The sequence below is a fragment of the Bolinopsis microptera genome, chromosome 3 (assembly GCF_026151205.1).
Source record: "Bolinopsis microptera isolate Bmic1 chromosome 3, MBARI_Bmic_1.0, whole genome shotgun sequence".
In the NCBI taxonomy this organism is placed as follows: domain Eukaryota; kingdom Metazoa; phylum Ctenophora; class Tentaculata; order Lobata; family Bolinopsidae; genus Bolinopsis; species Bolinopsis microptera.
Window position 1 is genome coordinate 4,895,183 of NC_087074.1, and position 26,014 is coordinate 4,921,196.

General features: G+C 39.8%; 2 protein-coding genes across 2 annotated transcripts in view; both read left to right on the forward strand.

The window, feature by feature from the left end:
- LOC134813551 (myosin heavy chain, striated muscle-like) overlaps positions 1-25,545 on the forward strand; it is a 76,240-nt gene extending 50,695 nt beyond the window's left edge. The window contains exons 2-20 of the mRNA XM_063821381.1: positions 6,486-6,538; positions 13,045-13,235; positions 14,582-14,725; positions 14,860-14,920; positions 15,068-15,909; positions 16,073-16,222; positions 16,380-16,731; positions 16,900-17,206; positions 17,375-17,713; positions 17,852-18,317; positions 18,528-19,118; positions 19,662-19,828; positions 19,998-20,503; positions 20,690-20,765; positions 21,827-22,031; positions 22,180-23,397; positions 23,565-23,717; positions 24,501-24,582; positions 25,185-25,545. Of these exons, the coding sequence (XP_063677451.1) occupies positions 6,493-6,538; positions 13,045-13,235; positions 14,582-14,725; positions 14,860-14,920; positions 15,068-15,909; positions 16,073-16,222; positions 16,380-16,731; positions 16,900-17,206; positions 17,375-17,713; positions 17,852-18,317; positions 18,528-19,118; positions 19,662-19,828; positions 19,998-20,503; positions 20,690-20,765; positions 21,827-22,031; positions 22,180-23,397; positions 23,565-23,717; positions 24,501-24,581 (5,895 nt within the window). The 5' untranslated portion in view covers positions 6,486-6,492 and the 3' untranslated portion in view covers position 24,582; positions 25,185-25,545. The remainder of the gene's footprint in view (positions 1-6,485; positions 6,539-13,044; positions 13,236-14,581; positions 14,726-14,859; positions 14,921-15,067; positions 15,910-16,072; positions 16,223-16,379; positions 16,732-16,899; positions 17,207-17,374; positions 17,714-17,851; positions 18,318-18,527; positions 19,119-19,661; positions 19,829-19,997; positions 20,504-20,689; positions 20,766-21,826; positions 22,032-22,179; positions 23,398-23,564; positions 23,718-24,500; positions 24,583-25,184) is intronic.
- LOC134812866 (uncharacterized) overlaps positions 1-26,014 on the forward strand; it is a 912,489-nt gene that overhangs the window by 607,410 nt on the left and 279,065 nt on the right. The gene's annotated exons all lie outside the window — the stretch shown is intronic.

Genomic DNA, 26,014 nt, shown 5'->3' on the forward strand with positions numbered 1-26,014 from the left:
TCCTCACAACGCTGCTCCCCTGATCGGTATATTTCTATCTTTACAACGCACAACCTGTCCATGCCTTACACTCCTCACAACGCTGCTCCCCTGATCGGTATCACTATCTATCTATCTTTACAACGCACAACCTCTCCATGCCTTATACTCCTCACAACGCTGCTCCCGTCGGTATCTTTACAACGCACAACCTCTCCATGCCTATTAATATTATACTCCTCACAAAGCTGCTCCCCTTCGGTATCTTTCTATCTTTACAATTACAACGCACAACCTCTCCATGCCTTATACTCCTCACAACGCTGCTCCCCCTCGCTTTCTTTCTATCTTTACAACGCACAACCTCTCCATGCCTTAAAAATTATAGTTATACTCCTCACAAAGCTACTCCCCCTCGCTATCTTTCTATCTTTACAACGCACAACCTCTCCATGCCTTCTACTCTCCTAATAATTGCATAAACCTAAGGCTGATTAAACGAGGTATATTTAGCCTGTACTTAACAGTAAAATACTAGTGTTATTATCCAATATCCACCTGTCACAGCTGTACTCAAAAGATAATTATTATTTAATTACACTGAAAGTTACTGCCCCGTTTGTAAACTCAGGCCCCACGTGCTTACCTGGGGACCGGGGACCCCAGGCTAATTTGTTAAAAATAGAGATTCGGTGGAATGACAGGCTGAGCGCCGCCCAGTAACCCACGTGCATGTCCCAAATAAAACAGGCCCGCTGCAGCTCTGGTGGTAAATGTTGAGACACCTTAAAATGCTCCCTTAAATTCTTCACAACTAGCTGTCACACTATATATAACGGTGTCCGCTCAGAAAGCAAATTTAATGCTTGACATTCGCATATTATTTTATTGGGAACATCCTTACCGCAACTTAAACGCGTTCTAAATTAGCCACAATTAGCGTTTAATTAGCTGTTCGTTAGAAACGGAGGGTAGAAGGTTCCGTTGAGGGGGGTCACCTGACAGTCACTTCCTCAGACAACAGAGCTCCTCATTGGGCGCCGGGCAACCGGCCTGTTCCCATGGTAACGCGGGCTGTGCGACCATCTTTTGAGAACTGCAATCGCGTGGCTTATACCGCAGTCATGAGTCTATTAAAAACGAGACTCCCAGTTCTGGAGTGAATAATTCATTTTCTTTTCTCTCTCCATTTTTTGTGTCTCTGTTATTAAAATGATAGCAGTTCCCTTCCCCGGCCCCGCGTGCTTTTTTTGTGCACTTTGAAAGTAAAAAGTTTCAAAGGTATCTGCATCGTTTTTTATATCATATCTGTAGCCCCCCTTTCCATAATTTACACTGCCACTCGCCTCAAATTGAAAAATTTGGTTAAAACATTTTGATATTCGTAAAATTCGTAGTTTTTGTTATTCGTAGTTATTTCGCGAATAATTTAGCGGAAAATACCGATTATCAATAATAATATTATGCAAATTTTCCCAAAAGATTACTATTTTGAAATAACGCAATTTGACATTCTGTTGAAAATTTTAAGCGGACTCGTCAAATTTCATTTAAAACATTCGGTCCTTAATTTACTGGGCGGCGCTCAGCCTGTCATTCCGCCAAATCTCTATGTTTATGAATATTATAGCCTGGACCGGGGTACCCGGGTAAGTCCTTGATTAGTTGATTCATCATCAGTAGTATTGTGATAAATACGTTTCTTCTTTGCAGCTTAACCTTTACCTTCTTTGTAGGCTTAATTTGTCTTTTTGCTTGGGTCCCTGCTCATTACACCCATTGCACCCATTAGGCACCCATCGCACCCATTGCACCCATTGCACCCATTGCACCCATTGCACTCATTGCAACCATTGCACCCATTGCACCCATTGCACTTATTGCACCCATTGCACCCATTGCACCCATTGCACCCATTGCACCCATTGCACCCATTGCACCTATTGCACCCATTGCACCCATTGCACCCATTGCACCCATTGCACCCATTGCACCCATTGCACCCATAAGGCACCCATTAGGCGCCCATTAGGCACCCATTAGGCACCCATTAGGTACCCATTAGGCACCCATTAGGTACCCATTATGCGCCCATTAGGCACCCATTAGGCACCCATTAGGCACCCATTAGGCACCCATTAGGCACCCATTAGGCACCCATTAGGCACCCATTAGGCACCCATTAGGCACCCATTAGGCACCCATTAGGCACCCATTAGGCACCCATTAGGCACCCATTAGGCACCCATTAGGCACCCATTAGGCACCCATTAGGCGCCCATTAGGCACCCATTAGGCACCCATTAGGCACCCATTAGGCACCCATTAGGCACCCATTAGGCACCCATTAGGCACCCATTGCATTCCTTTAGATCCAAGTAAACCCGATTAGTTATCCCTAGCGGTTCAGCGCAGCTCCCAAAATATGCCCTAATTGCAAGTGAAAGCTGCACACTGTTACTATACACTTGTATAGTAGCAATCCTTTATTGGCTCTATTAACTTTAATAAGTTGACGACAGGGCTCCCCAGTATTCTTAAGTTCGCAGCTTTAATAAGGTCCTATTAGATTGGTAAATTAATTAATGGGACCACCTAAATTTAAAGAAGCTGGCTGGAGTATCAGCAGATAGCGATACGTAGCGTGAGTACCCACCCGGCCGTACCTATCGGATATTGTTAAAGATTCTAATTTGTCTAGTTAAGTCGAATGAATCAAGATTTGAAGCATTATTGTTTTTGTTATTTTTTGTATTACTATAAGTCTGTACAAAATTTTAAAATCAAGAATCTCAGCGCGACAAATGTCACTGACACTATTCACAATTTTCTGTCAGTGCCCAATGACCTGCTTCTTCGTAATATATTTTTGTGTCGCTGATGATTGTCACAATGTTTTCCTAGTGAGCTAAAATTTGATATTGCATTATACATTTTAGTAAATCTTGATAAAATTTGGAGAATAATTTTCATATCTATGTTTTTATCGTGTATAACGTATGGATAAAAATTCTAACCATGTTTTAATTTCCGTCGGCGGTTTAACCTTATGGAGTAAATTTAATGTAATTAATATAATTCAATTGGCAATTCATGCTACTCTTTGAACGATCAAAAGTAAATTTATCGTCTAGTTAATGAATTTAACTATAGTTATGGTTTAATAAATTGAAGACTGGTAATTAATGATTATGTTTAACTCAAATAAGTCACTCGACAGGTTTTGTCTTCATTTATTCTTGCTTGTTGATGATCAGCAATTAAGATTTGTTAAAATTAGAAACTTAAGTCATGTAGACGAATTCGAGAACTTATCAGCTCTAGGCACAAGTCCGTGAAATTGGATTTTACATTGATCAATAAATTAGAAAGATATGCAGAGAAGCTAATTAGTATTTCACTGTTTAAAAGTCCCATGAGTACTACATACTTACAGATTGGTATATATTACAGTGTAGATCAGCGCACTTTTAGAAAAACGTGACAGTAAAGCACATGTAAGGATTAAGATATTTCAGCACTAAACATGTGCCCAGAACACTGCCTATAATGAAGACTGGAGACCCAAATAAGCCGGATTTTACCATCCAAATAACTTAACTTTAAAAAATAAAACTCTGAGTTCACTGTCACAGTTTTAGTTGTGCTGAACGCTTCTCGACTTCAATAATAACAGTTTTCTGGGCAGTCTGCACTGATCAGACGAGCCTAACCGTGACTAGTGCAACACGATACGGAACAGTTATAATAACCTGCAAAACTAGCGTCCCTTACTCGATAATCTACTAATCTACATAGTTCATACCCCAGCTAACGCGCTACATAGCCCAGTTAACGCGTTTAAATACTCTTCTCCTTCTCAAAAACCTCCAGTGAAAGCATTTCTTATTGACAAACATCAAACATGAGACTCTAATTAGTCAGTGTAATAAGCGCCAAGCGCGAGCACAGAACTTTTTTTCTCCGATTTCGATAAATTTGGTACCAAAAGTTGTCTAAAAATGTGAATAAAATAAATCCACCGTGTAGCAATTTTCGGAAGAAATGCTACACGGCGCTTGTTCGCCGCGCGTGCTTTTTTCGCGCAAATTTTTAGTTTTTGGCCTATAACTTTCACATTTTAAATTATTATCACCATAGTTATTATGGTATCGTAATCAGCTCATCGAGACGAAACTTTTAGTACTAATATTTTAAGATTTAAAGGAATTTTTTTTCCAAAAGTTTTTAATCTGAACACAAGGGTCCCCCCTTGTGTAAAATTTTGAACAAATTTTCGAAAAATTTGGTGCTTTAAATATTATAATTTTGGTACCAAAAGTTGCGTCTGATTAAGCTCATTACGATTCTGTAAGAATTATTTCAAAATATTCAATATTTTAGGAGTTATAGGCATTTTAAGCAATAAATTAACCATTTTTCGTCCACAGTACACTTTTACAATGCACAGGAGGCCCACATACATCTCAACGAATCGTGCTACACGGTGAATTTTCATTATTCACAGTTAAAGGCAACTTTTGGTACCAAATTTATCAAAATCAGAGACAAAAAATTCTGTGCCAACTCATGGCGCTTATTACATAGACTAAATTCGGGTTTAGAATATTGAAATGTCAAAATTTCTGAGTGTATTACGTAAGAATAGCGTAATTGCTCAACGAACAGCATGAATGTCCACCACGTAGAGTTTACCTCGCGAGCGGGCTGCGTGATGCATAATACCTCTGACTCTCTGAAGATGAGTTACAGTTGGGATCCCACGCTCACTGGGTCCTCTTGTCTCCAGTCCTAATCATCTTGTCAACCTTTCGACGACGAATTAGCAAACCATGAAGTATTACACTGCTCAGCCCGGGCCAGGCCCTGTGAAGCAAACCGACATATTTTATACTACTAAATTACAGGGATGTTTTAAGTGCTTCCCTTCTAATTTGCAACTTTGCGCAGATTGAGCTCCCCAACGTCACGTGCCATTCCTCCCTCCAATCCCTGAGCTCTGGCCGCCATGTTGCGTTGTTATAAAAATCAGTCACTCCGGAGATTTATTAGTTGTCATTGCGCGCCTCATCCGCGAATACGTTAACACTTAACTATATTTAAGTTGTCTGACAGGGCGTGAGTGGGAAAGTGTCCTCTCACCACAGCTTGTAAAATTGTGGCTCCAGCTGTCACACTGCTCTGTTCGATGTGATAAACTGCTCGGTGGGATGTGACATATCACTCCAAATAAGTGCTCTCTAATGGTTTAATTTCGATATCGCTTTTCAATTTCAATTGAAGCTACTTGCGATATCTGTATCAGACTACTCGAGATATTTAGACTGCATTTTTTAATTAGAGCAGAAAATAAGAAGCACTGTAAATCTATAAATTATTACCCTACAAGTTGATCCTGACATTTAGGCTTCCCTAGGACCTCTAATCATTTTTGTTTTAACTTAATTTTAGAAATGTAAGTTTACTTTTCAATATGTTACCTCTATCTTTATTAAACTGCGCATAATACTGCATGGTATAAAGTATGTCCTGTTTTTGTTGTTGTTGTTTAATCTTACAGTGATCGAATAGCCGACATAGTATTACATTTTTCCAACAAAAAACGAAGTTACGGTAGTCAGACAGTTTGGGTCAATTTTGGTGAGATTATTAAGATTTTCAGACCCAATACTTTAAAATAAGCGCGGTTCTCATCTACTCCATCCTCATTTATGAGATCGCTTCTCCAACTTTTAATATTTGTGGGAATGTTCACAGCTCAATAAGAAACTGTTGTTTAAAACACAGCGTGGGAAACACATTGAGCATTTTTATCATACCGCCCTGATCCTGCGGGTAAATAACCAGCCCTCTTTTATAATGGTTTATCCTTCTAGTCCCAAATCAGTGAATAAGCTATTTTGGCGTCTCATGTCCATGTTTATATTGTAACCAGCAAAGTGCTAAATAGTGACAAGTTATTTGCTTACTTATTTAAATCAATTAAAACATGATTTATCGGTGGATGATTAAGCATCTCAACATGGTTTTCATTAAATTTTTAGCCGTTGATGATAGGGAACTGTTTTTGATCCGCGGCGAACGGAGATATGATTAGAGGTGACAGGAGTTTTCTTTAACACGCGACATATAATTTGGTGGATTCGTGTAGTGTTATAGAGATTCATGATTTGATAGTTCTTTCATTCAAATTTCTGATTGTTTCTGAATAGACTCAGTGAAGACAGATTCTAATGGAAATAAATAGCTGAATAACGTATCGACATTTTTACGTAATACTCATATTTTCAAATTATTTGTGATATTATAGTGTTTTTAAAAACTCTTTTTAAATATGAAAGAACGTGACAAATAGTTACCAATCGAAAAAACGTGACAAATAGTTACCAATTATGCTGAGGCAAGGACCAAACGAATACGCAATTTATTTTTGGTAACATTATTTCATCAAAAATGAATTGGCTCATTGATACGTATTTTACATTTTAATAACCAAACATTTATTCAGGAACCATGGCGGAAGAACCCGAACCCGAAATCGACTATTCAGCATGGAAGGGTATGTACACGTTGTTGCTGAATAAATATTAACAATTATGTTTATCATGCTGATCATACCTTTCATGTCATAAATTGAATGATCAGCATGATGAATTAAAATAATCATTGGTTAACATTTAAGTGTCATGTTTATTCTTTTTAATCAAATTTTAACTCTCCAAAAAATAAACATTTATAATCTTTTTCGACTTTAGCATCAGCGTGAGCATAATTTTTTATAAGCATATTTGACTTACAAAAATCCATATTTGATCATATTTCATGTATCGGCCTGAAAAATTAATATTTATAGACAACCACAACCACAAGAAATTAATTTTAACCAGTAGTAACCAGTAGTAACCAATAGTAACCAATAGTAACCAATAGTAACCAGTAGTAACCAGTAGTAACCAGTAGTAACCAGTAGTAACCAGTAGTAACTGATTTTTTTTGTAAAACTTGGTTTCGAGATAGCAGTTGTCCGACAAACTAGGACCGGTGACCGAACTTTTGAGGGGGTCCTGGACCCCAACCGCCAAACGGTGCCCGCGGGACAGCCACGCCTATATTTGGTCCAAATTAGGCCCAATTTAACCAAATACCCTGAACATGCCCAGAAACCATATTTTAGGTGCTCTACTTGTAGCTAGTGGTCCCCTGAAGTCGTAATGAATTTTCATCAAGATTGGACAAAAAATGACTGAGTTATGAGCCAAAAAGCATATGACCATATTTAAGCATACGCACCAAATTTAATCAATTTTGGCCCATAAATTGGCCAAATATCAATATTTTTTAATGAAACCAACTTTATATGAAAGGTAAGTCTATACTACACATTATCTATGATTATCAGCTCAGTATCTACCTAACTGTGGATTCTGTGTTCAAATAATCGCAAAAAATGAACAAAATCGCCCATATCTCAGTTCGCAATATTTGCGAAACTGATTTCGCTCAAAACAATAGAACTCAATAGGGTTTCAAATATGGTCATATGGTTTTTGGCTCATAACTCAGTCATTTTTTGTCCAATCTTGATGAAAATTCATATACGAGTTCAGGGGACCACTAGCTACAAGTAAAGCACCTAAAATCTGGTTTCTGGGCATGTTCAGGGTATTTGGCTAAATTGGGCCTAATTTGGACCAAATATGGGCGTGGCTCGTTTTTTCATATTACTTTACTAATTATTCCCCAATAAGATGTCAGTTTCAACTTGATTCTACAGACCTGAATACATATAATTCATAAACTAGACAAATTAATCAATTAAGTTGTTAATTAATATAATTGCTTAGAAAAAATAGCGTCCAAAACGCTAACTAACTACACAAATATTTACTTTAGATAATTCAAAGGCCGAATATTTATTAATTACACGGATTGAGACGTTGGATAACCGGTATTTAGTTCCACAGTGTCCTTAATTATTCTGCGTAAGCAAAATATTTGGACAAGGAATTTTACATGGATAGTTTAAAGCTAGCCTAGTAGTTTACATTCTTCTCTCACAATAAAACAATCTTTAAAAGAACAATGATGAAATAATACAGTTTTTTAATTCGAAAAACTACCTAAATAAGAATGTTGGATTGCAGACGTCCGCAGGATCTGAAAAGCCACTGCTGTACTGATATCTTCCTCCAACCCAAAGTAAAACTAAAACTATGTTGAAACATTATTAAAATCGTTTCCATCCTGTGGTTCAGAGGAGAGACGTACTTCTTTCTGTACTGCAGGATGGAAAAAAGAACTCATAAAACAAACTTTAAGAGAGCAAACTTCAATAAAACAAACTTCAATTTTACAAACTTCAGTACAGCAACAAACTTTCAATTTTACAAACTTTCAATTTCACAGCAATCAATACGTCATACAGGCCCTATATTTTCCATTTTATGCTTGGACCAGATATACCTATTGAAGAAGAATGAGCACCAGACAGTAAGCATGTGACTAGATAGAGATTTCAAAAGATAACTAAACGGTTTGCTAAGTTTCTGAGGATCACATAATGACATTACCAGCTTGTAAGAAAGGAACAAAGCTGATTGTTGATCGGTTTTTGAGGATAATGTTTTTATATGACATTTATATTTATATGTTCGTACAGTCAGGAAAATTAGTGTGATTAAAAACAGCGCAGTTATTGTCACTTGAAAGCTAGTAACCATAGTGATAGGCACTTGGTTGATCTAAGAAATTGCTATTTTTGGGAGTGAAAATTTATTTGCATGCACCGTTTACAAATGTTAGAGTAATTGCAAGTATTTTAATTACTTCAAGACAACTTTTGCTCTGCGATAAATTTAACATCGCTAGAAACTTGTCAGCAACCAGCTGAGAAATCACTACCAATCGGACTGCAAACAGCAGTCACCTGCCACATAGTTTATGGTGCTTCACTATTCCACCAGAACTACTTTACTAAACTTCAACATGGGCTGTTTCAACAAAATTATTCCGCTCCTGACCTACCTACCTACCTCTAATAACTACCAAGCAAGTTCGTACAACTACCGATAGAGCTCTAATGACTACCAAGCTAGCTCTATTGGCTAACAAATTATCATAGACCCACTCAAAAGAGCAAAACTGTCAATTAGTCTAACGACAGAATGACAGATATAAGGAACTTGGCTACCAAGCCAGCCCATTATTTTATTTACCTTTTTGGTTGCGAGTGAACTTTTCAGCTACTGGCATCAACCAACATGTCTCAGGCAAAAAGTAAGTAAATGTGACTGATGTTACCATATCTCACTCTTTATGTTATTTCCCTATCCTCTGCCACCCGCAACTGCAACCAGTAGCAACCAGTAGCAACCAGTAGTAACCAGTATCAACCAGTAGTAACCAGTAGCAACCAGTATCAACCAGTAGTAACCAATAGTAACCAGTAGCAACCAGTAGCAACCAGTAGCAACCAGTATCAACCAGTAGTAACCAGTATCAACCAGTAGCAACCAGTAGCAACCAGTAGCAACCAGTATCAACCAGTAGTAACCAGTAGCAATCAGTATCAACCAGTAGTAACCAATAATAACCAGTAGCAACCAGTAGCAACCAGTAGCAACCAGTAGTAACCAGTAGCAACCAGTAGTAACCAGTAGCAACCAGTATCAACCAGTATTAACCAATAATAACCAGTAGCAACCAGTAGCAACCAGTATCAACCAGTAGCAACCAGTAGCAACCAGTAGTAACCAGTAGCAACCAGTAGCAACCAGTAGCAGCCAGTAGTAATCTGAAGAATCAATAAAATGAAAGGCTTCATGTCAGAAATATATCTCCACTTCGGTGATGCTGTTTTAAATGATATTACGCTAGGCGTTAGCTTGCAGATAAATTAACACTTAATAACTTGAAAGGTACAAGCAGATTATTTTCAATTAAAATGGGGGCTAAAACCTCGTTTACTAGTTACACGCCCATCAAATTAACTAAAAGACCTAACCCTAATTATAAATTTAACAAAACCGAGCCTACTCACCAAACAAGCCCATTATTTTATTTACCTTTTTTGTTGCGAGTTCTAATCATAAACCAAGATGTCTGCTGCGGAGGAGAAGAAAAGTAAGTAGAACTAACCATTTCAACTCTTGGTCAGCTGTTTGTTCAAATGTACACCTATTTCTACATGTCTAAGTCTATTCCCTGGTATTATTATTACTGTTTGCAAATTGTCCTGCATAGCGTCAGCAGGTGATTTATACAGGGTGTGCTACAGAAAATGTGATTTTTGAGAAATAATAAAAACATTTATGAAGGAACAGTTGCTAAAATATTTTCTCCACAACGTCTCAATATGTATGGAATTTGTGCATACCAAGTTTCAAGTCCCTATCCCTACTTAATTTTTCACAAATTGCTGTCATGTTATCAGCCCCTCACCTCAGAATATGTTAAGATATGGAACTAAGATAAGTTTTGAAATCTGCCGTAAACTTAAGAAGAGTACATAAGAGTAGTAACCAATAGTAACCAGTAGTAACCAGTAGTAACCAGTAGTAACCAGTAGTAACCAGTAGTAACCAGTAGTAACCAGTAGTAGAACTAAGATAAATTTTGAAATCTGCCGTAAACTTAGGAACATGATATTTGCCCTATCAGTCGCTGAAATGCACCAAGGTCCGGTTTATGAGCTGAGTTAGGAAGGGTAACATTAAACTAGAGATTCAGACACTTTTCCAACATTTTGGGTTAGTCTCATTTCCAAGCTTCAGTCTCAATATTTCACCAATAAAAAAGTCTATGGTAACTTCTGAAAATGTACCGATAGCAGCAAGCATTTTTAATGAGTTGGTCTAACGAAGTTAAAGCCATGGGCTGGACAGAAAGGAAGCGGGCTACTGGAAAACATCCTGTGTCACTGTTTTCACTGCACACTGCACGCAACATCCTATTGGTTAATTAATATTGCTGTAATGTGCGGCTGCTGATTGGCTTCTCTGGAGTGAAGGGGCTCGGTTATTGGTTATTCCTCTTTATTGGGTTATTGTGTAGGTTATCGTGTTATGCGGAGTGGGTTTATCAAGTCAGCAGCAAAGGCTGGTAGCACAGTTCCTTGTTGTTGCGGTGGAGTGAGTTGCTGTACAAATCAGATGGAGCAACTCGCACTTTCTCTTATCTCTAGCTTTATTTTCTACTTTTTTGAACTATGTAGCACAGAATTATAATGACATTTAAATAAATATAAATATCCTTGCTGAAAATGAGTTGCACCAAACCGATGATTATTACTAATTAAACCGATGATAATTACTAATTAATAATCTGTAAGTCATGTTAAATTGTGAGACTCATTATAATAGATTAAAAATATTAATGTTATAGCACTTAAACATTCCCGGTCGAGGTTAAGGAATATCAAATGATGGAGTAGTTCGTTGTTTATTAGTCTCATGATTGAAATACTGATTAAATACAATTTAACCGGAATGTTAAAGTACTGATAGTTGGATAATATGCGGTTGGGAGAGACAAGGACAAATGAAACAAGACAAATGAAACAGCAATTTTAGCCTGAAGATGGCGTTGACGCCGAAAATTGGCCTTGTCTCTCTCAACCAGATATCATCCAACTATTAGTACTTTAACATTCCGGTTAAATTGTGAGACGCATGTCCAACTATAATGGAGTTAAAATATTATATTATTGCACTTTAACATTCCGGTCCAGTTTCAACTTTCTAGAGTTCTTAAGAAATCCCAGAATAGGCATAAAAATACCTCGTTGTTATATAACTTACCGTGAACACATGCCGCTCATATGGAACATATATTGTAACTGAACATTTAACAATTCTGCCGAAAAACATGAAGGTCGCCTTGAAGTGGGTGTTAAACGGAAAGCCAAGTGTTTGCAGCTTTCCTATTGGTCAATATATCAGTAAATCACGTGAGGTAGCAGAAAATCACGTGATCCCCATACTTGGAAGTAATTGTAAATAGGGCCGGTGATTGGGGGAGCCTGCACAGTTCAGGTTTAAAACACGGCACTGTGTGCAGCCCGCAGGGCCGTGTCACCACCTTTCTGCAGAGAAGCCTTCCAACGGCCCACCTCAAGCCTTTGCTTCCACCACTACCAATCCTCCGATATCATCTTATTGTTCCTCCAACCTGCACTAACTCCTTTCTTTCTACCGCTAATTTACACTCCTCCAAAAAAGATCATCTGAACAAGCCATATTGGACATATTTGCCGGAAAGTGCGAATGAAACCGACTGTGTAGTGTGTCCAAATGTGTTAAAATAGGTCCTGCTGCAGCTTGGCTTAGACCGAACCAAACAACGGGGTCTGAGCTGTCAACAGGACCCGGCCTTTCAACAGGTATTCTCAGCAAAGACCTGCTCACCAAACCAGCACATTATTATTTTTTCTACCTTTTTGGTTGCGAGTGCCCACCAGTAGACATGTCCAAGGGAAGTAAGTCAATCTAAACAATTCAACCTTATCTGACTTCTGAGTCAGATATTTGTTCAAATGTTTACATCTTCTACCTGGCCAGGTCTATTCTTCGGCATGATTATCACTGTTTGCAAGCTGTCCTGCATATATAATGCGGTTGTCCGTACGTCAGCAAGTGATTTATATGTTATCAGCTCGCCTCCTTCGACCTATGTTACCGATGAATATTGCGTGATTCATCTGACTTTCCGAGCGTTCTGCAATTATAGAAGTTTTAGTGATGATTAGCATCTATATTATGACTCATTAATGAAATATTAAGATAAAAGAATTCAGCCTATATATAGAGCCTAGTGAGCTCTAATAACTGTCATTAGAAAAGTATGTGTTCTGAACAGCATATTGAAACCAAATCTTACAGAAGGTTTCCTGAATTATAATAAAGTTTTTAAAGGACTCAATCTGGGTACGGAACAGTCTCCTATTTAGTATAAAAACTCATCAGCATTAAAACTAGTCCCCAGTTAAATTCACCTCAAACCCCACTGCACCCACACATGTTTTATTAATCTAACAGCTCCTTTATAAATCTAACAGTTCCCCTTCAGGCAATATGGCCGCTACGTGGGAGGATTCCTGCAAGTACTTGTACGCTCCTACAAATAACAACAAGTCTAATGACTTCGCCGGTAAGAAGATGGCCTGGCTTCCAGTGCCCGGTGATGATGGGTTCGCCAAGATCGAGATCTTGAAACAAGAAGGAGATGACTGCCAGATTAATCTGGTCGAAACCAACGAGGTGAGGATGGAAAAAAATATATACTGTCACGCTAGAGTTACAGTTTCTAAAATATTTAATATTATCACAATATTTTTGCAATGGGATAAGGACGGATATTTTAGAATATCAAAAAACAAGGTCTTGAAAGTTGAACTAGCTTTCAAAAAGTATAAAGCTGGAAAATATATTTAATATTCATTCTTGACAATTTTGTGGCGATGCAAGTGTTAGCATTGTTAAAACTCTTTTGAAATTCTTTCCGAATTGTCGATAATCTGGAAATTTTGACATTCTTCAATTTTCAATAAATAAAAGTTGGTAAGCTCATCAAAGTTTTTGTAGAAGCCTCAATCGAATCAATTATTCGAGATTTTTTACATTTCTCATATTCTAAAAATTCCCGATCGTTTAAACTTTAGAAATGGTAGAAAAATGCATTATCCCTAGATATGAGCCCTTGAGCCACTATAAACTTATAAAATGTTACTAATAAAACATTGTTTGAATTAGCCATATAATCGGGTTCAGTGCAAGAAGGTTTTTTCTTTTACAGCTTAGGATGCAAGTGGCTACTTAGTAGACGGACAATACCTCAACATCTTTAAATTAAATAAACTATTGCTGACCTTGAACGGCCAAAATATCAACCATGAGACTTATTTTATCGCTAAAAATCAATAACAGTTGAATTAGCTTTTTAGGGATTTGACCGCCTTGAGAGACACACAGAAAACCTATTATATAGTTCATAAAACCTATCTAACTTATATCACATATTAGTATATAATAATCACTCCTACTGAGTCTGATGAGTGAGCTAGGAGGTCGCCGAACATCTCATTTTAAAGCTGTATCGATTTTCTATACGCATACCAAAAACGAACTTTTATGGGTGTTTCTAATGACCATACAGGGTCAATACTCGAAAAGAGCAGATTTGTTAACTTATACGACGGTGCACCAATTTCCTGCTCTATCCTGCAAATTGAAGGCGCAAATTTTTAAGAGCTCTTGGAGTTCGACGCCTATCGGAATAATAAGGGTACTTATTAAACATCTGTACTCGCGAAGAATCTAAAATCAGGAAATAGACTAAGTCATGGATGTGGTACAAATTTGAATATGGGTGAAGTTTTAATAAGATATGCCTTAGAACTAAATTATGGTACACAAATTTTCACTTTCGTCGATGATATAAAAAATGATATAAAATGAACAATGACTATGAGCTTGGCTGAATCTCAGTTAATTGCTTTCAATTCGACTACATTGCAGAATATAACTAAGAATATAATTAAATAAAGGAAAAATTTGCAAAACAAATATGTTTAAGTCCGAAAAAATGTTACTTAATCTCTTCTCAGAAACGAACAGTCAACATCAACGAATGCCAGCCAATGAACCCCCCTAAGTTCGAGATGTGTACCGACATGTCTCTGCTCTCTTACCTTAACGAAGGAGGTCTCCTCCATAACTTGAAGACCAGATACGTCGCCAACGTTATCTACGTGAGTAAAAACAACCTCTTATTGATATTAATAATTGGCAGGATAAGGAAAGCATAAATTGATCGACTTTACAAACCATGATTTGAGTTAACTGTGACTTATTGTTGAGTATCTTGACTCCGTTTATTTTTCAGACCTACTCCGGTCTTTTCTGTGTCGCTATTAATCCCTACAAGAGATTCCCTATCTACACAGGTACGTTCTGCTCTACAATCACAATTACCTTGTTGCTAGCAATATTCCCAGTATTCATTGCGCATCATTGAGCTGTAAGGCATTTTTAAACCTTACCTATACAGCACTCAGTAAAGATTGTTTAATTTCACCATGAAACTATTCCAGATGTTGTGATCGCCAACTACCGTGGAAAGAAGAGGACAGAATTACCTCCTCACGTCTTCGCTATTGCTGATAACGCTTACTCTGACATGATCCAAAACAGGGAGAACCAGTCTATCCTGATTACTGGTGAATCTGGTGCGGGAAAAACCGAGAACACGAAGAAAGTCATCCAGTACTTCGCCAGTATTGGAGCCACTGCCGGTAGTGGTGCAGATAAGAAAATGTCCGTCGAAGACCAAGTTGTCATGTGTAACCCCGTCCTTGAGGCCTACGGTAACGCCAAGACCGTCCGAAACGACAACTCTTCTCGATTCGGTAAATTCATCCGAGTTCATTTCGGTAAGGACGCCAAGTTGGCTTCTGCCGATATCGAGTACTACCTGCTGGAGAAGGCTCGTCTCACCTACCAGAACCCCGAGGAGAGGAACTTCCATATCTTCTACCAGATCTTCAAGGGTACCCCCAAGGAGATGCAGACCTCAGATTTCCTGCTCGACCCTGACGCAAACAACTACAAGTTCCTGAGTAACGGAGATGTACAAGTACCTTCACAGGACGACGTTGAATTGTGGAAGGAGAACGAAGAGGCTATGGTTATCCTCAACTTCTCCGACGACGAGAAATACTCCATCCTCAAACTCATGTCCGCTTGTCTACTCTTCGGAAACATCAACCTGAAGCAGAACAAGAGAGATGAAGGTTGCGAGATCGAGAATCCAGTCTACATTGAGAAGACAGCTGCTCTTCTTCAGATCCCCGCTGCTGAATTCCAGAAGTGCCTCCTCAAACCCAGAGTAAAGGTCGGATCCGAGATGGTCACCAAGTCCCAGAACTCTGACCAGGTACTTTTTAAGCACTTTCCTTGTGTTTAAATTGCGATAAAACTAAAGTAATGATAGATTCAAAAACAAACAACTTTTCTAAACTAAGATTACAGTAGAAATACAAAGTGAATCAAGTACGTTGCGAAACAGGAGATTTGTAAATAACGATGGTTTCCCGTAGGTCTACTTCGCCACCAAGGCTCTGTGTAAGGCTATCTTCGAGCGTGTGTTCAAGTGGCTGATCGGAAAGTGTAACAAGGCTCTTGATACCAAGAAACCTAGGGCTAACTTCTGTGGTGTCTTGGATATTGCTGGATTCGAGATCTTCGACGTAAGTCTTTCCACATCATTTAATTTCCTCTTTAATGTTTTTTTAAAGTCGTAATTGACAACTAATTGTCTTCTTGTAGTGTTCAGAAGGGAGATCTTTAACTTATCTTGTGACGTTATGTCAAGGTTATGGTGGCTGACACTCTGTATTATTTCAGTTCAACACATTCGAGCAGCTGTGTATTAACTTGACCAACGAGAGACTGCAACAGTTCTTCAACCACCACATGTTCATCCTAGAACAGGAAGAATACAAGAAGGAAGGAATTGTCTGGGCGTTCATTGACTTCGGTCTTGATCTGGAACGTTCCATTGAACTTATGGAGAAGCCAATGGGAATCTTGCCTATGTTGGACGAGGAATGCATGTTCCCCAAGGCTACTGATACTACCTACAAGGATAAGGTCATCCAGCAGCATAACAAGAAGCACCCCAAGTTCTCTACACCATCCATGAAGTCCATCAAGGGAATGGATAACCCACCCCATTTCAACATTCACCATTACGCTGGTGGGTTTTTTACAATACAAATTTTGTTGACAATAAAAATTTACTGAATCATTGTTTTATGATTCAACCATATCTCCATCAAACAAATACCGTTTTTGTAAAACTAGGTGTATTTAGATGTTGAAGTATCTAGTTATGGTTTATAGAGCTGATACTGTATTTATATAGGTGTTGTCGGATACAATGTTGGTGATTGGTTGACCAAGAACTCCGATCCTCTCAACGACAATTGTCTGGATCTGTTCAGAAAATCTGCTATGCCCTTCATGGCTGAGCTGTTCGCTGATTGTGTCCCCGCTGGACCCAAGGAAAGGAAGAAGACTTTCCAGACCATGGCTATGATGCACAGGAAGTCCCTGAACTCTCTCATGGGAATGTTGCACGCAACCTACCCTCATTTCATCCGTTGTCTGGTACCTAACGAGACCAAGACCCCCGGAAAGGTCCAGGCTGAACTTATCCTTCATCAGCTCAGGTTTGTTCTAAATCAATCAGCTTCATTATCTTCATAAGTCATAACTTTTAATTCTTGCTCTCAAAAGATGCATATTCATTGAACGGTCATGAGGTGCTCCCAATAAGACTTAACATGTACAAATAACATTGGCAAATAAATGTAATTTCTAACTCTCAAAATGTCCAGGTGTAATGGTGTACTTGAAGGTATCCGTATTGTGCGAGCTGGATTCCCCAACAGGATTGCCTACGCCGACTTCGTACAGCGATACAAGATCCTGGCCGCTTCAGCCATCCCTGCTGGCTTCATCGAGGCCAAAGAAGCTTCTCAGCTTATCATCACTCATCTTGAGCTTACTGATGACCAAGCTAAATTCGGAAACACCAAGGTCTTCTTCCGTTGTGGAATCTTGGGAACACTTGAGGATTTGCGTGACGAGAAGATTACCCAGATCCTCTCTGCCTTCCAGGCTCTCACTCGTGGATGGATTGCCCGCAAGATCTACATGAAGCTTATGGAACAGAGGTAAAACTATTACCTGTTGCCTAACCTACTGGACATCTTTGAAGTATTCGGTTTTGATCAGGGTAGAAAAGCCCAAATACGAATGGCAATTATTCTCCACATAAAAATATTCGGGAAATAAATCATAGTTTTTTTCAGGGTTGGAGTTGTTGTCCTGCAGAGAAACATCCGTCAGCACTTCGTCCTGAGGAACTGGCCGTGGTGGAAGCTTTTCACCAAGGTCAAACCTCTCCTGTCCATCGCCCGTCAGGAGGACGAGATCAGAGAAAAGGAGGAAGAGATGAAGAAAGCCATGGAAGAAGCCGCTGCAACGGCCGTTGCCAAGAAGGAGCTCGAAGAGAAATACGAGAAACTTGAGGAAGAGAGGATGAAGATCCAAGCTGAGCTGGAGAGGGAGAGACAGGCAGCTATTGATGCTGAGGAACTTGTCTTCAAACTTGAAGGTAAACAGCAGGAGCTCGAGGAGGAGAACAATGAGTTGATCGACAGAATTGAAGAGGAAGAGGAGAACAACTTCATCGTCGCTGAGAACAAAAGGGGAGTTGAAGCTGAACTCATCGGAGTCCAGGAAGAACTTGCCGCTCTTGGCGAAAGGCTCAAGAACGTGAGTATTAGTTTTTTTATGTTGTTCGACAAAAATTATTTCGTTTGTTAACAAAACAACACAAAAAAGATTTTTACATCTTTGGCTCGTGCAAATCTTTTATTGGGGTTTCCATTTATTTTTTGTTCCATTGCTGAGGCGTTCGTTTATGACAAATTCAGGCAAAATGTTTATCCTAATGTTCCATTCATTTACAATGTATCACTTCAGGCCGGTGGTGATATCCAAGGAAAAGAAGCAGAACTCAAGGAAAAAAATAACGAGTTGACCAGAAAGGACGAGGAGATCAAGAAACTGGATACCAAATTGAATGATACCGCAAAGAGACTGGGAGAGACCGAATCCATGCTGGCCGCTGCTCAAGAAAAGGGACAGCGTCTTGACAAGGAGAAGAAGAGGGTTGAGAGTGAGCTTGGTGAGACCAAAGTGGATCTTGACAAGGAAAAGAGAGCCAAGGCAGATCTGGACAAGAACCTGAGAAAGAAGGACGCTGAATGCAAGGAAGTCCTCGGACAACTTGATGACATGACTAGACAGAAGACCGAGTCTGAGGACACCGTCAGAAGGAAGGAAAGTGAAATTTCCGGCCTACAGGCAGCTGTTGAAGCTGAACAGAACAACGTTACTAAATGCCAGAGACAGATTAAAGATCTCGGACAGAAGAACAAGGACATTGAGGATGAGCTCGATAACGAGCGAAACCAGAAGCAGAGACTTGAAAAGGCAAGAAACGAGCTTGAAGCCCAGATCGCCGCCTACGAGGATCAGATTGAGGAGGCCGGTGGAGCTAACAGCGCTGCCGTAAGTTATTTCACTTTTAATCAAACATGTCATCATAGTTTATTGAATTTTAAACAGAACGTCCAGTTTGATGCAAATATGCACATGTATAATTAGCGAGGATGGCACCTTGACTCCCAAGACTCCGAGAGTAAGGAGTGTAACAAACATTGAGGAATGTTACTGCAAAGGAAACCTTTTTTAAGTAACTCTTGATTCGCTGAGTCAGTACTTGATAAATGTTATCGTGTCTAGTGTTACCGGTCTCTGATTTTTCTTTTTTCTCTCATACATCCTGACATTCCGCAGCTGACATGGTCAGCAACAAACAATTGGTGAATTGAATAATATAATTCGTTATTCGATCTTCCTTTTTTTGCTTATTTCGCACAAACCCGATGATTTTTAAAACCAGTAAAAACTTGTGCATGTTTAGTCTGACGTAATCCTATGGTGCCAAATTTTTGTAAATTTAGAATCATTTGCTAAATTAGTTTTCCCTCTTCATGTGCAACACAAGGGAATATTTTGTCCGCACTTTAACTCATCTCTTTCTCTTTGCAGACTGAGTTGTGCCGACGTCGTGAGGAGGAGATCGCCAAGCTCCGAAAGGATAAGGAAGGAGCTGAACTCGAAGCTCAAGAACAGGCCGATGCTTCTAAGAGGAAGTTCAACGATGTCCAGAACCAACTTGAGGATGCTGAGGATATGCTCAGGAAATACAAAGCCAAGTGAGAAATATATGAATAAAATTATTACGTCATTTCGTATAAGAATATATTTTGTACGAACACTTAGTTTCAATAATATAATGTTTGGTTCATTTGCGTCTTTCAAAATAATTTCTAAGATCTCCAAAGAATTATCATTTCATTTTAGTAACCCCTTAATTCAACTCAGGGCTGAAAAAGAAAAGAAGGCCTTCATGTCCGAAATGAATGACCTCAACGAGCAGGTCGACAACTTGGCCAAGGCCAAGGCCACCTCCGACAAGAACGCCGGTGGCCTTGACGCTTCTCTCGCAGAGGCCAACGCCCGTATTGCTGCACTCGAGGCCTCTCTTAGAGAGCTGACCGACAAGTACAACAAGCTGGTCAAGGACAACAACGCCACAGTCGGCAGACTGGAAGAGGCTGAGGCCAGAGAGGCCAACCTCGCCAAGCAGAAGAAGGTTCTCAGTGCCCAGATTGATGACCTGAAGAACCAGCTTGAGGACGAGAGCGCCCAGAAGAACCAGCTCATCAACCAGCTGCGTGCCGCCACTGCTGACCTTTCGGCCGCCAGAGACGACCTTGAGATTATCAACGCCGAGAAGAACGATCTTGGCAGGAACCTAACTAACGCTCAGAACGAGATTCAGTCTTGGAAGAGCCGACTCGAGGCCGAAGCTCTGCCCAAGATCGATGGTAAGGACCATATTCTATATTGCCATATTCTGTTATATCAATATTATGCTAGTTTTATCTTCAGTTACTGTAGACTGTGTTATAAAAAAACTAATTTAAGGCGTAATTTTGCCTGTATTTTCCACTTTTTGCATCTATGGTTATATCGATGTAATTAGTACAGATGATAAACAGCAATATTTACAGAGCTTGAGGCTGAGAAGAGGAAACTCCTTGCCCGAATCCAGGAGGCTGAAGACCGAGCTGATGAGGCTATGTCAAAGTAAGTTAATTAAGTGAACAATTTCATACTTGTCCTACTTGAGAGTCCAGCTCGAAGTCACCAAATGTGCGGTATTTAAAAAGTGTGCAGTTTACATAGTGTCAAAAACCTTTTACAATACGTGAGAAATCCTGAATTTTTCACCTACATTTCCGTTCCATGCCAGACATGGCAAAGCAATAGCCCACCAGATTCTGAGATATAATATACACTAAAAATGCGAGCTGTGAGCTGGCTAACAACCGATGACAGTCATTGTCAACAACTGCCGACCTCCGTACACCCCATGTTTCCACTGCTCCCACCATTCCGAGAATATTTTTACCTTATATGGTCATGTCTCCTGTCCTGCAATGTGTTGACGTTCAGGACCTTAAAGAGAAGCTTGTCCGGCGCCCGACTTAGAAAACTCGGGAAATACCATACAAAGTTTTAGTGACTGGTGGTTGGACTCAGAAAATAGAGACAGATTACTGTATTGAGTAAAAAAACAGCTATATCGGCTTCAGCTAGAAAAGACATAGAAGTTAGAACTGAATAGGGAACATCATATTAATAGCATATGGAAATCATTCGGAAACTATTTGATCAAGGAGAAGTGTGTGAGCTCTGAGAGGATGATATTATGTTCACATAGTGCTACATACTGGTTACATACTGGTTACATACTGGTTACATACTGGTTACTGACTGGTAACTGACTGGTAACTGACTGGTTACATACTGGCTACATACTGGTTACTGACTGGTAACTGACTGGCTACATACTGGTTACTGACTGGTAACTGACTGGTAACATACTGGCTACATACTGGTTACTGACTGGTAACTGACTGGTTACATACTGGCTACATACTGGTTACTGACTGGTAACTGACTGGTAACATACTGGTTAGATACTGGTAACATACTGGTTAGATACTGGTTACATACTGGCTACATACTGGTTACTGACTGGTAACTGACTGGTTACATACTGGTTACATACTGGTTACACACATGCTGGTGTTATATCTTTATAAACTGACAATAACAAAGTTCTAACCAAACCCCGTACCCAGGTGCAACAACCTGGACAAGATGAGGACTCGTCTTATGCACGAACTCGAAGATTCTGGTGTTGAGCTAGAGAGGACTAGGTCTGAACTGGCCGCCCTTGACAAGAAGTGCAAGAAGATCGACATGATCGTCTTGGAATGGAAGAGCAAGTACGACTCTGCCAGCAGCCATGTCGAGTCTCTCACCATTGAACTCCAGAAATCCAACGTAAGTTTAACTATATCTTACTCCATATGGTTTCTAACATGCTCAGCTCTATAGATCACCGGAACATTTGTAGAATGTTTTCGGCTTATATTTTAACACACGACATTGGGAAGAGAAATATATTTTTCTAAGCAAACTTACTTTTCAGACTAACGTCCTGAACATGAAATCCACATGTGAGGAGTACACCGTTACCATCGAGAACCATAGCCGATCTCTCAAGAAATACGAGGCTGACATCAGAGACTTGAACGCCGAGCTTGAGGGAGGACGCAACAGCCACGAGCTGGAGAAGATCCGCCGCAAACTCGAGGGAGAGAACGATGAGCTGAGACAGCACATTGACGAGCTCGAGATCCTTGTCTCCTCAAGCGAGAGCAAGTGCACCAAGCTCACTCTGGAGATCGCCACCATCCGTAACTCATACGAGAGACAGCTGGCTGACGCTGATGAAGAGGGAGAGAAGGCCCGTAAGGGACTCCTCCGACAGGTCGAACAGCTCAAGATGCAGCTCGAAGACCAAGAGAAGGCTAAGGCTGATATCCTCAAGGTGAAGAAGAACCTCGAGATTGAAGTTGGAAACCTCAACGAGGACCTCGGAAACGCCGACAAGACCATTGCCGCTCTGAACGCCAACATTGGAAAGCACCAGAAGACCGTCCAGGAGATGACCATGGCTCTTGATGAGGCTCACCGTGCTCTCGATGACCACAAGACCGCCCTTGTCCGCTCAGACAAGCGATGCAGTGAACTGACTCACATTAAGGAGGAGCTCGAGGGCAACCTTGATGGAGCTGATCGTGCACGCCGAAACGCTGAGGGTGAGAAGTCCGAGATGGCAGCACACATTGCTGATCTTGAACGACAGATTGCCACTATCTCCAACCAGAAGAGGAAGGCTGAGGTTGATCTTGCTGGACTCCGAGAGTCTCTCGAAGAGTTCGAGTCTCAAGCTATGTCTGCTGAGGAGAAGGTGAAGAGACACGCTGATATGGTTTCTAAACTTCAGTCTGACCTTACCCGTGAGGCTGATGCTCGTGCTGGATTTGAACGTGTAAACGCCAAACTCAACAGTGACATCTTCAGCCTGAACGCAAGGATCGAGGAAGTAGAATCATCTGCTCGCTCTGCCGCCAAGAACAAGATCAGCCAGCTGGAGATCAAGATCAGACAGCTGGAGAACGACTGCTCTTCTGAGGCCAAGGCCCGAGGTGATGCTCAACATGCTCTGAAGAACCTTGACCGAGTTATCCGTGAGAAGGAATTCAACTCTGATGAGGACATGAAGACCATCCAGAGACTCCAGGGACAGATCGAGTTCCAGAACAACAAGATGAAGGCTCTCCGACGAACCATCGATGATGGCGTAAGTAAACTTTTCTAGTCTTTCTGCTTTTCCATCCCATCTGTAATTCAATATTATTCGGTACTTTACTGATATTTTCATAGGGCAAATTCTTCATCAAGGTTCCCGGTTATATATTGTTAATAGTATTAAAAAAACTAGCCCCACTAATCGAATACTCTTTACAGGAAGCTCAGATTGCTGTTATGCAGAACAAACTTCGCAAGGCTATCCATGACGTAGAAGAGGCTGAGGAGAGGTCCGCAATGTTGGAGACCCAGCTCGTCAGGGGTGGAAGATCTGGAGGTAGCTCCAGCACCCGCATCACTACTCGCCGTGTGGTAAGTTGATACGCTCACTGCTTTCACTTTCACTTTCACTTACAATTCAAATTTTAGTCTCATTTCTCCCCTTTCACGAAGTTTTTGTTTTTTGTAGCGCGCGACTACTTATATGAGCTATTATAGTATGCTACTGAAACTGCACTCCGATAATACTTCGTAGTTTTCAAGCTGCTGCAAGTAAAGCCTTCTAAAATACTCCTTTATAAATACTGCTATTTTGTGCAACGAATTTTTGCATAATACAGCTTCCCGGATTTCAACACCTCCCACAGCTTGCTGACAAGCGCTTTGACACTTGCAGGGCTTCCGAACCAGCTTACACCTCACGTAAACTTTCCGTCAGAGTCACGTGTCTTTTCACTGTAATCACGTGACTTTTCACTGTAATCACGTGACTTTTCACCGTGGTAGAATCGTTTTTTATAGGATAATGTCAGGTGGTGTTGCTTGCTGAGGAAGCAGGTCCGGAACAAACTGCTAATTACATCAGCCGTACAGTGGCCCTTTTTAATTACATGAGCCTATATATTAGTGTGCTTATTATGTTTCGGCAGGAAGACTTGCAAAATGTATAAAAATGAATCGCTGAGAGAATATTTCTCTATGCTGTTGTTATACGCATAATTGGAAATTTGGTTCAACTCTATCTCCAGTTCAACAATATACTTTATATACTCGGTAACCTTACAACTAGTACCCATCAAACGTCACACCACGTGATATGACGTCACAGCTAAATTAGTATAATTTCGACACCACTCTAAGTAACATCTTTTCCAGTTCTCATCCTCCATTGGACCATCCACCACCGTTCGTCGCAGCTCTGTTACCCAAAGCTCCAATGCTGCTGCAGCAGAGTAGAGTAGGTTACCGGCATGCTTTCTGCATCTTACCGGCATACTTTCTGCATCTTACCGGCATGCTTTCTGCATCTTACCGGCATGCTTTCTGCATCTTACCGGAATCTTACCGGCATGCTTTCTGCATCTTACCGGCATGCTTTCTGCATCTTAACGGAATCTTACCGGCATGCTTTCTGCATCTTACCGGCATCTTACCGGCATGCACGATATCTCAACATTCTAAACTCCAATACTTGTGGTCATGCATGTCAAACCGATTAATTAAATGAACAAGTCATTCTGATTAGATTATTTGCTTGTTCAAGTCTTACAGATTGCATGTTAACGATCAATTTTATTCTCTGATAATGCTGTGATCAACATTTTGATGTCATATCCGAGATCTATAATTGATTTCTTGTTATGATCAACTTTAGAAAGCATTAAATTCTTGCTGAAATCTATAACTCATCCTCTATCTCATCCTGATTGATGAGATTTTAAAGCAATTTAATGTTAGCGTCAATATTCTCAGTTACTTTAGTTATCTCAGTTACTTTAGTTATTTAAGTTACTGAACATACCTTGCTAAAGCAAATCCTTAACACCTTTCTGTTTACAGGCTATCGACGTCAAACGAGAGGAGGAGGAATAGACTGATAATGATAACTTACCACTGATATCAATAATAATATCAGTGGTATTACCCCTGGTTGACGGACTATGATTATGTGGATAATAAAATTGATTCTTGGACTAGACGAATTCTGAATTAGGACTATAGACTGAAATTTTTGAGAGAACTTCTGTTTTTTGTATAATATTTTGTAAACATGATGATTTTTGACGAGTTTTCTAGAGAATTCCCCTTTTATACCCCCATATTCGCGGGAAAGGGTTTAAATCTTGCTATTATTCCTTGATTTTATTATTATATACTTATCAATGTGAACCAAACTGACGCAAACTTAGAAATGATATAAGAGTTTTTATCGTTTCGAAAAACATCAAACTCTTGGTGGAATAACTAAAAATATTGATGCAAAATCTATTTAATAACAAGACTTAAACACTCTCAAAAATACAGTGAAATAATTGTACCATAATACGGAAAAACATATTTGGGAAGATGGCGAATACATTATTCGTTAACATTTTTTCTCTTTTTAATTTTATAGTTTCTTCAATGTCCCTTCTCATTATTTTTTATTCTTTTTGGCGTTACGGTTAAGTTAATACTTTAATAGGTTCAGAAATGCACTCTTTCCCGTTTGCATTGACCAGTACGGCTCTGTAAGAATAGTAGTAGATAGAAGTTTGGTTATTATACCAACAATGGTGCAGTTAACCATGCAGTATACTAATTGTCAAATGTTGGAGTAGTTCGCTGTTTATTAGTCTCATGATGAAATACTGATAGTTGGATAATATCCGGTTGAAAGAGACAAGGAC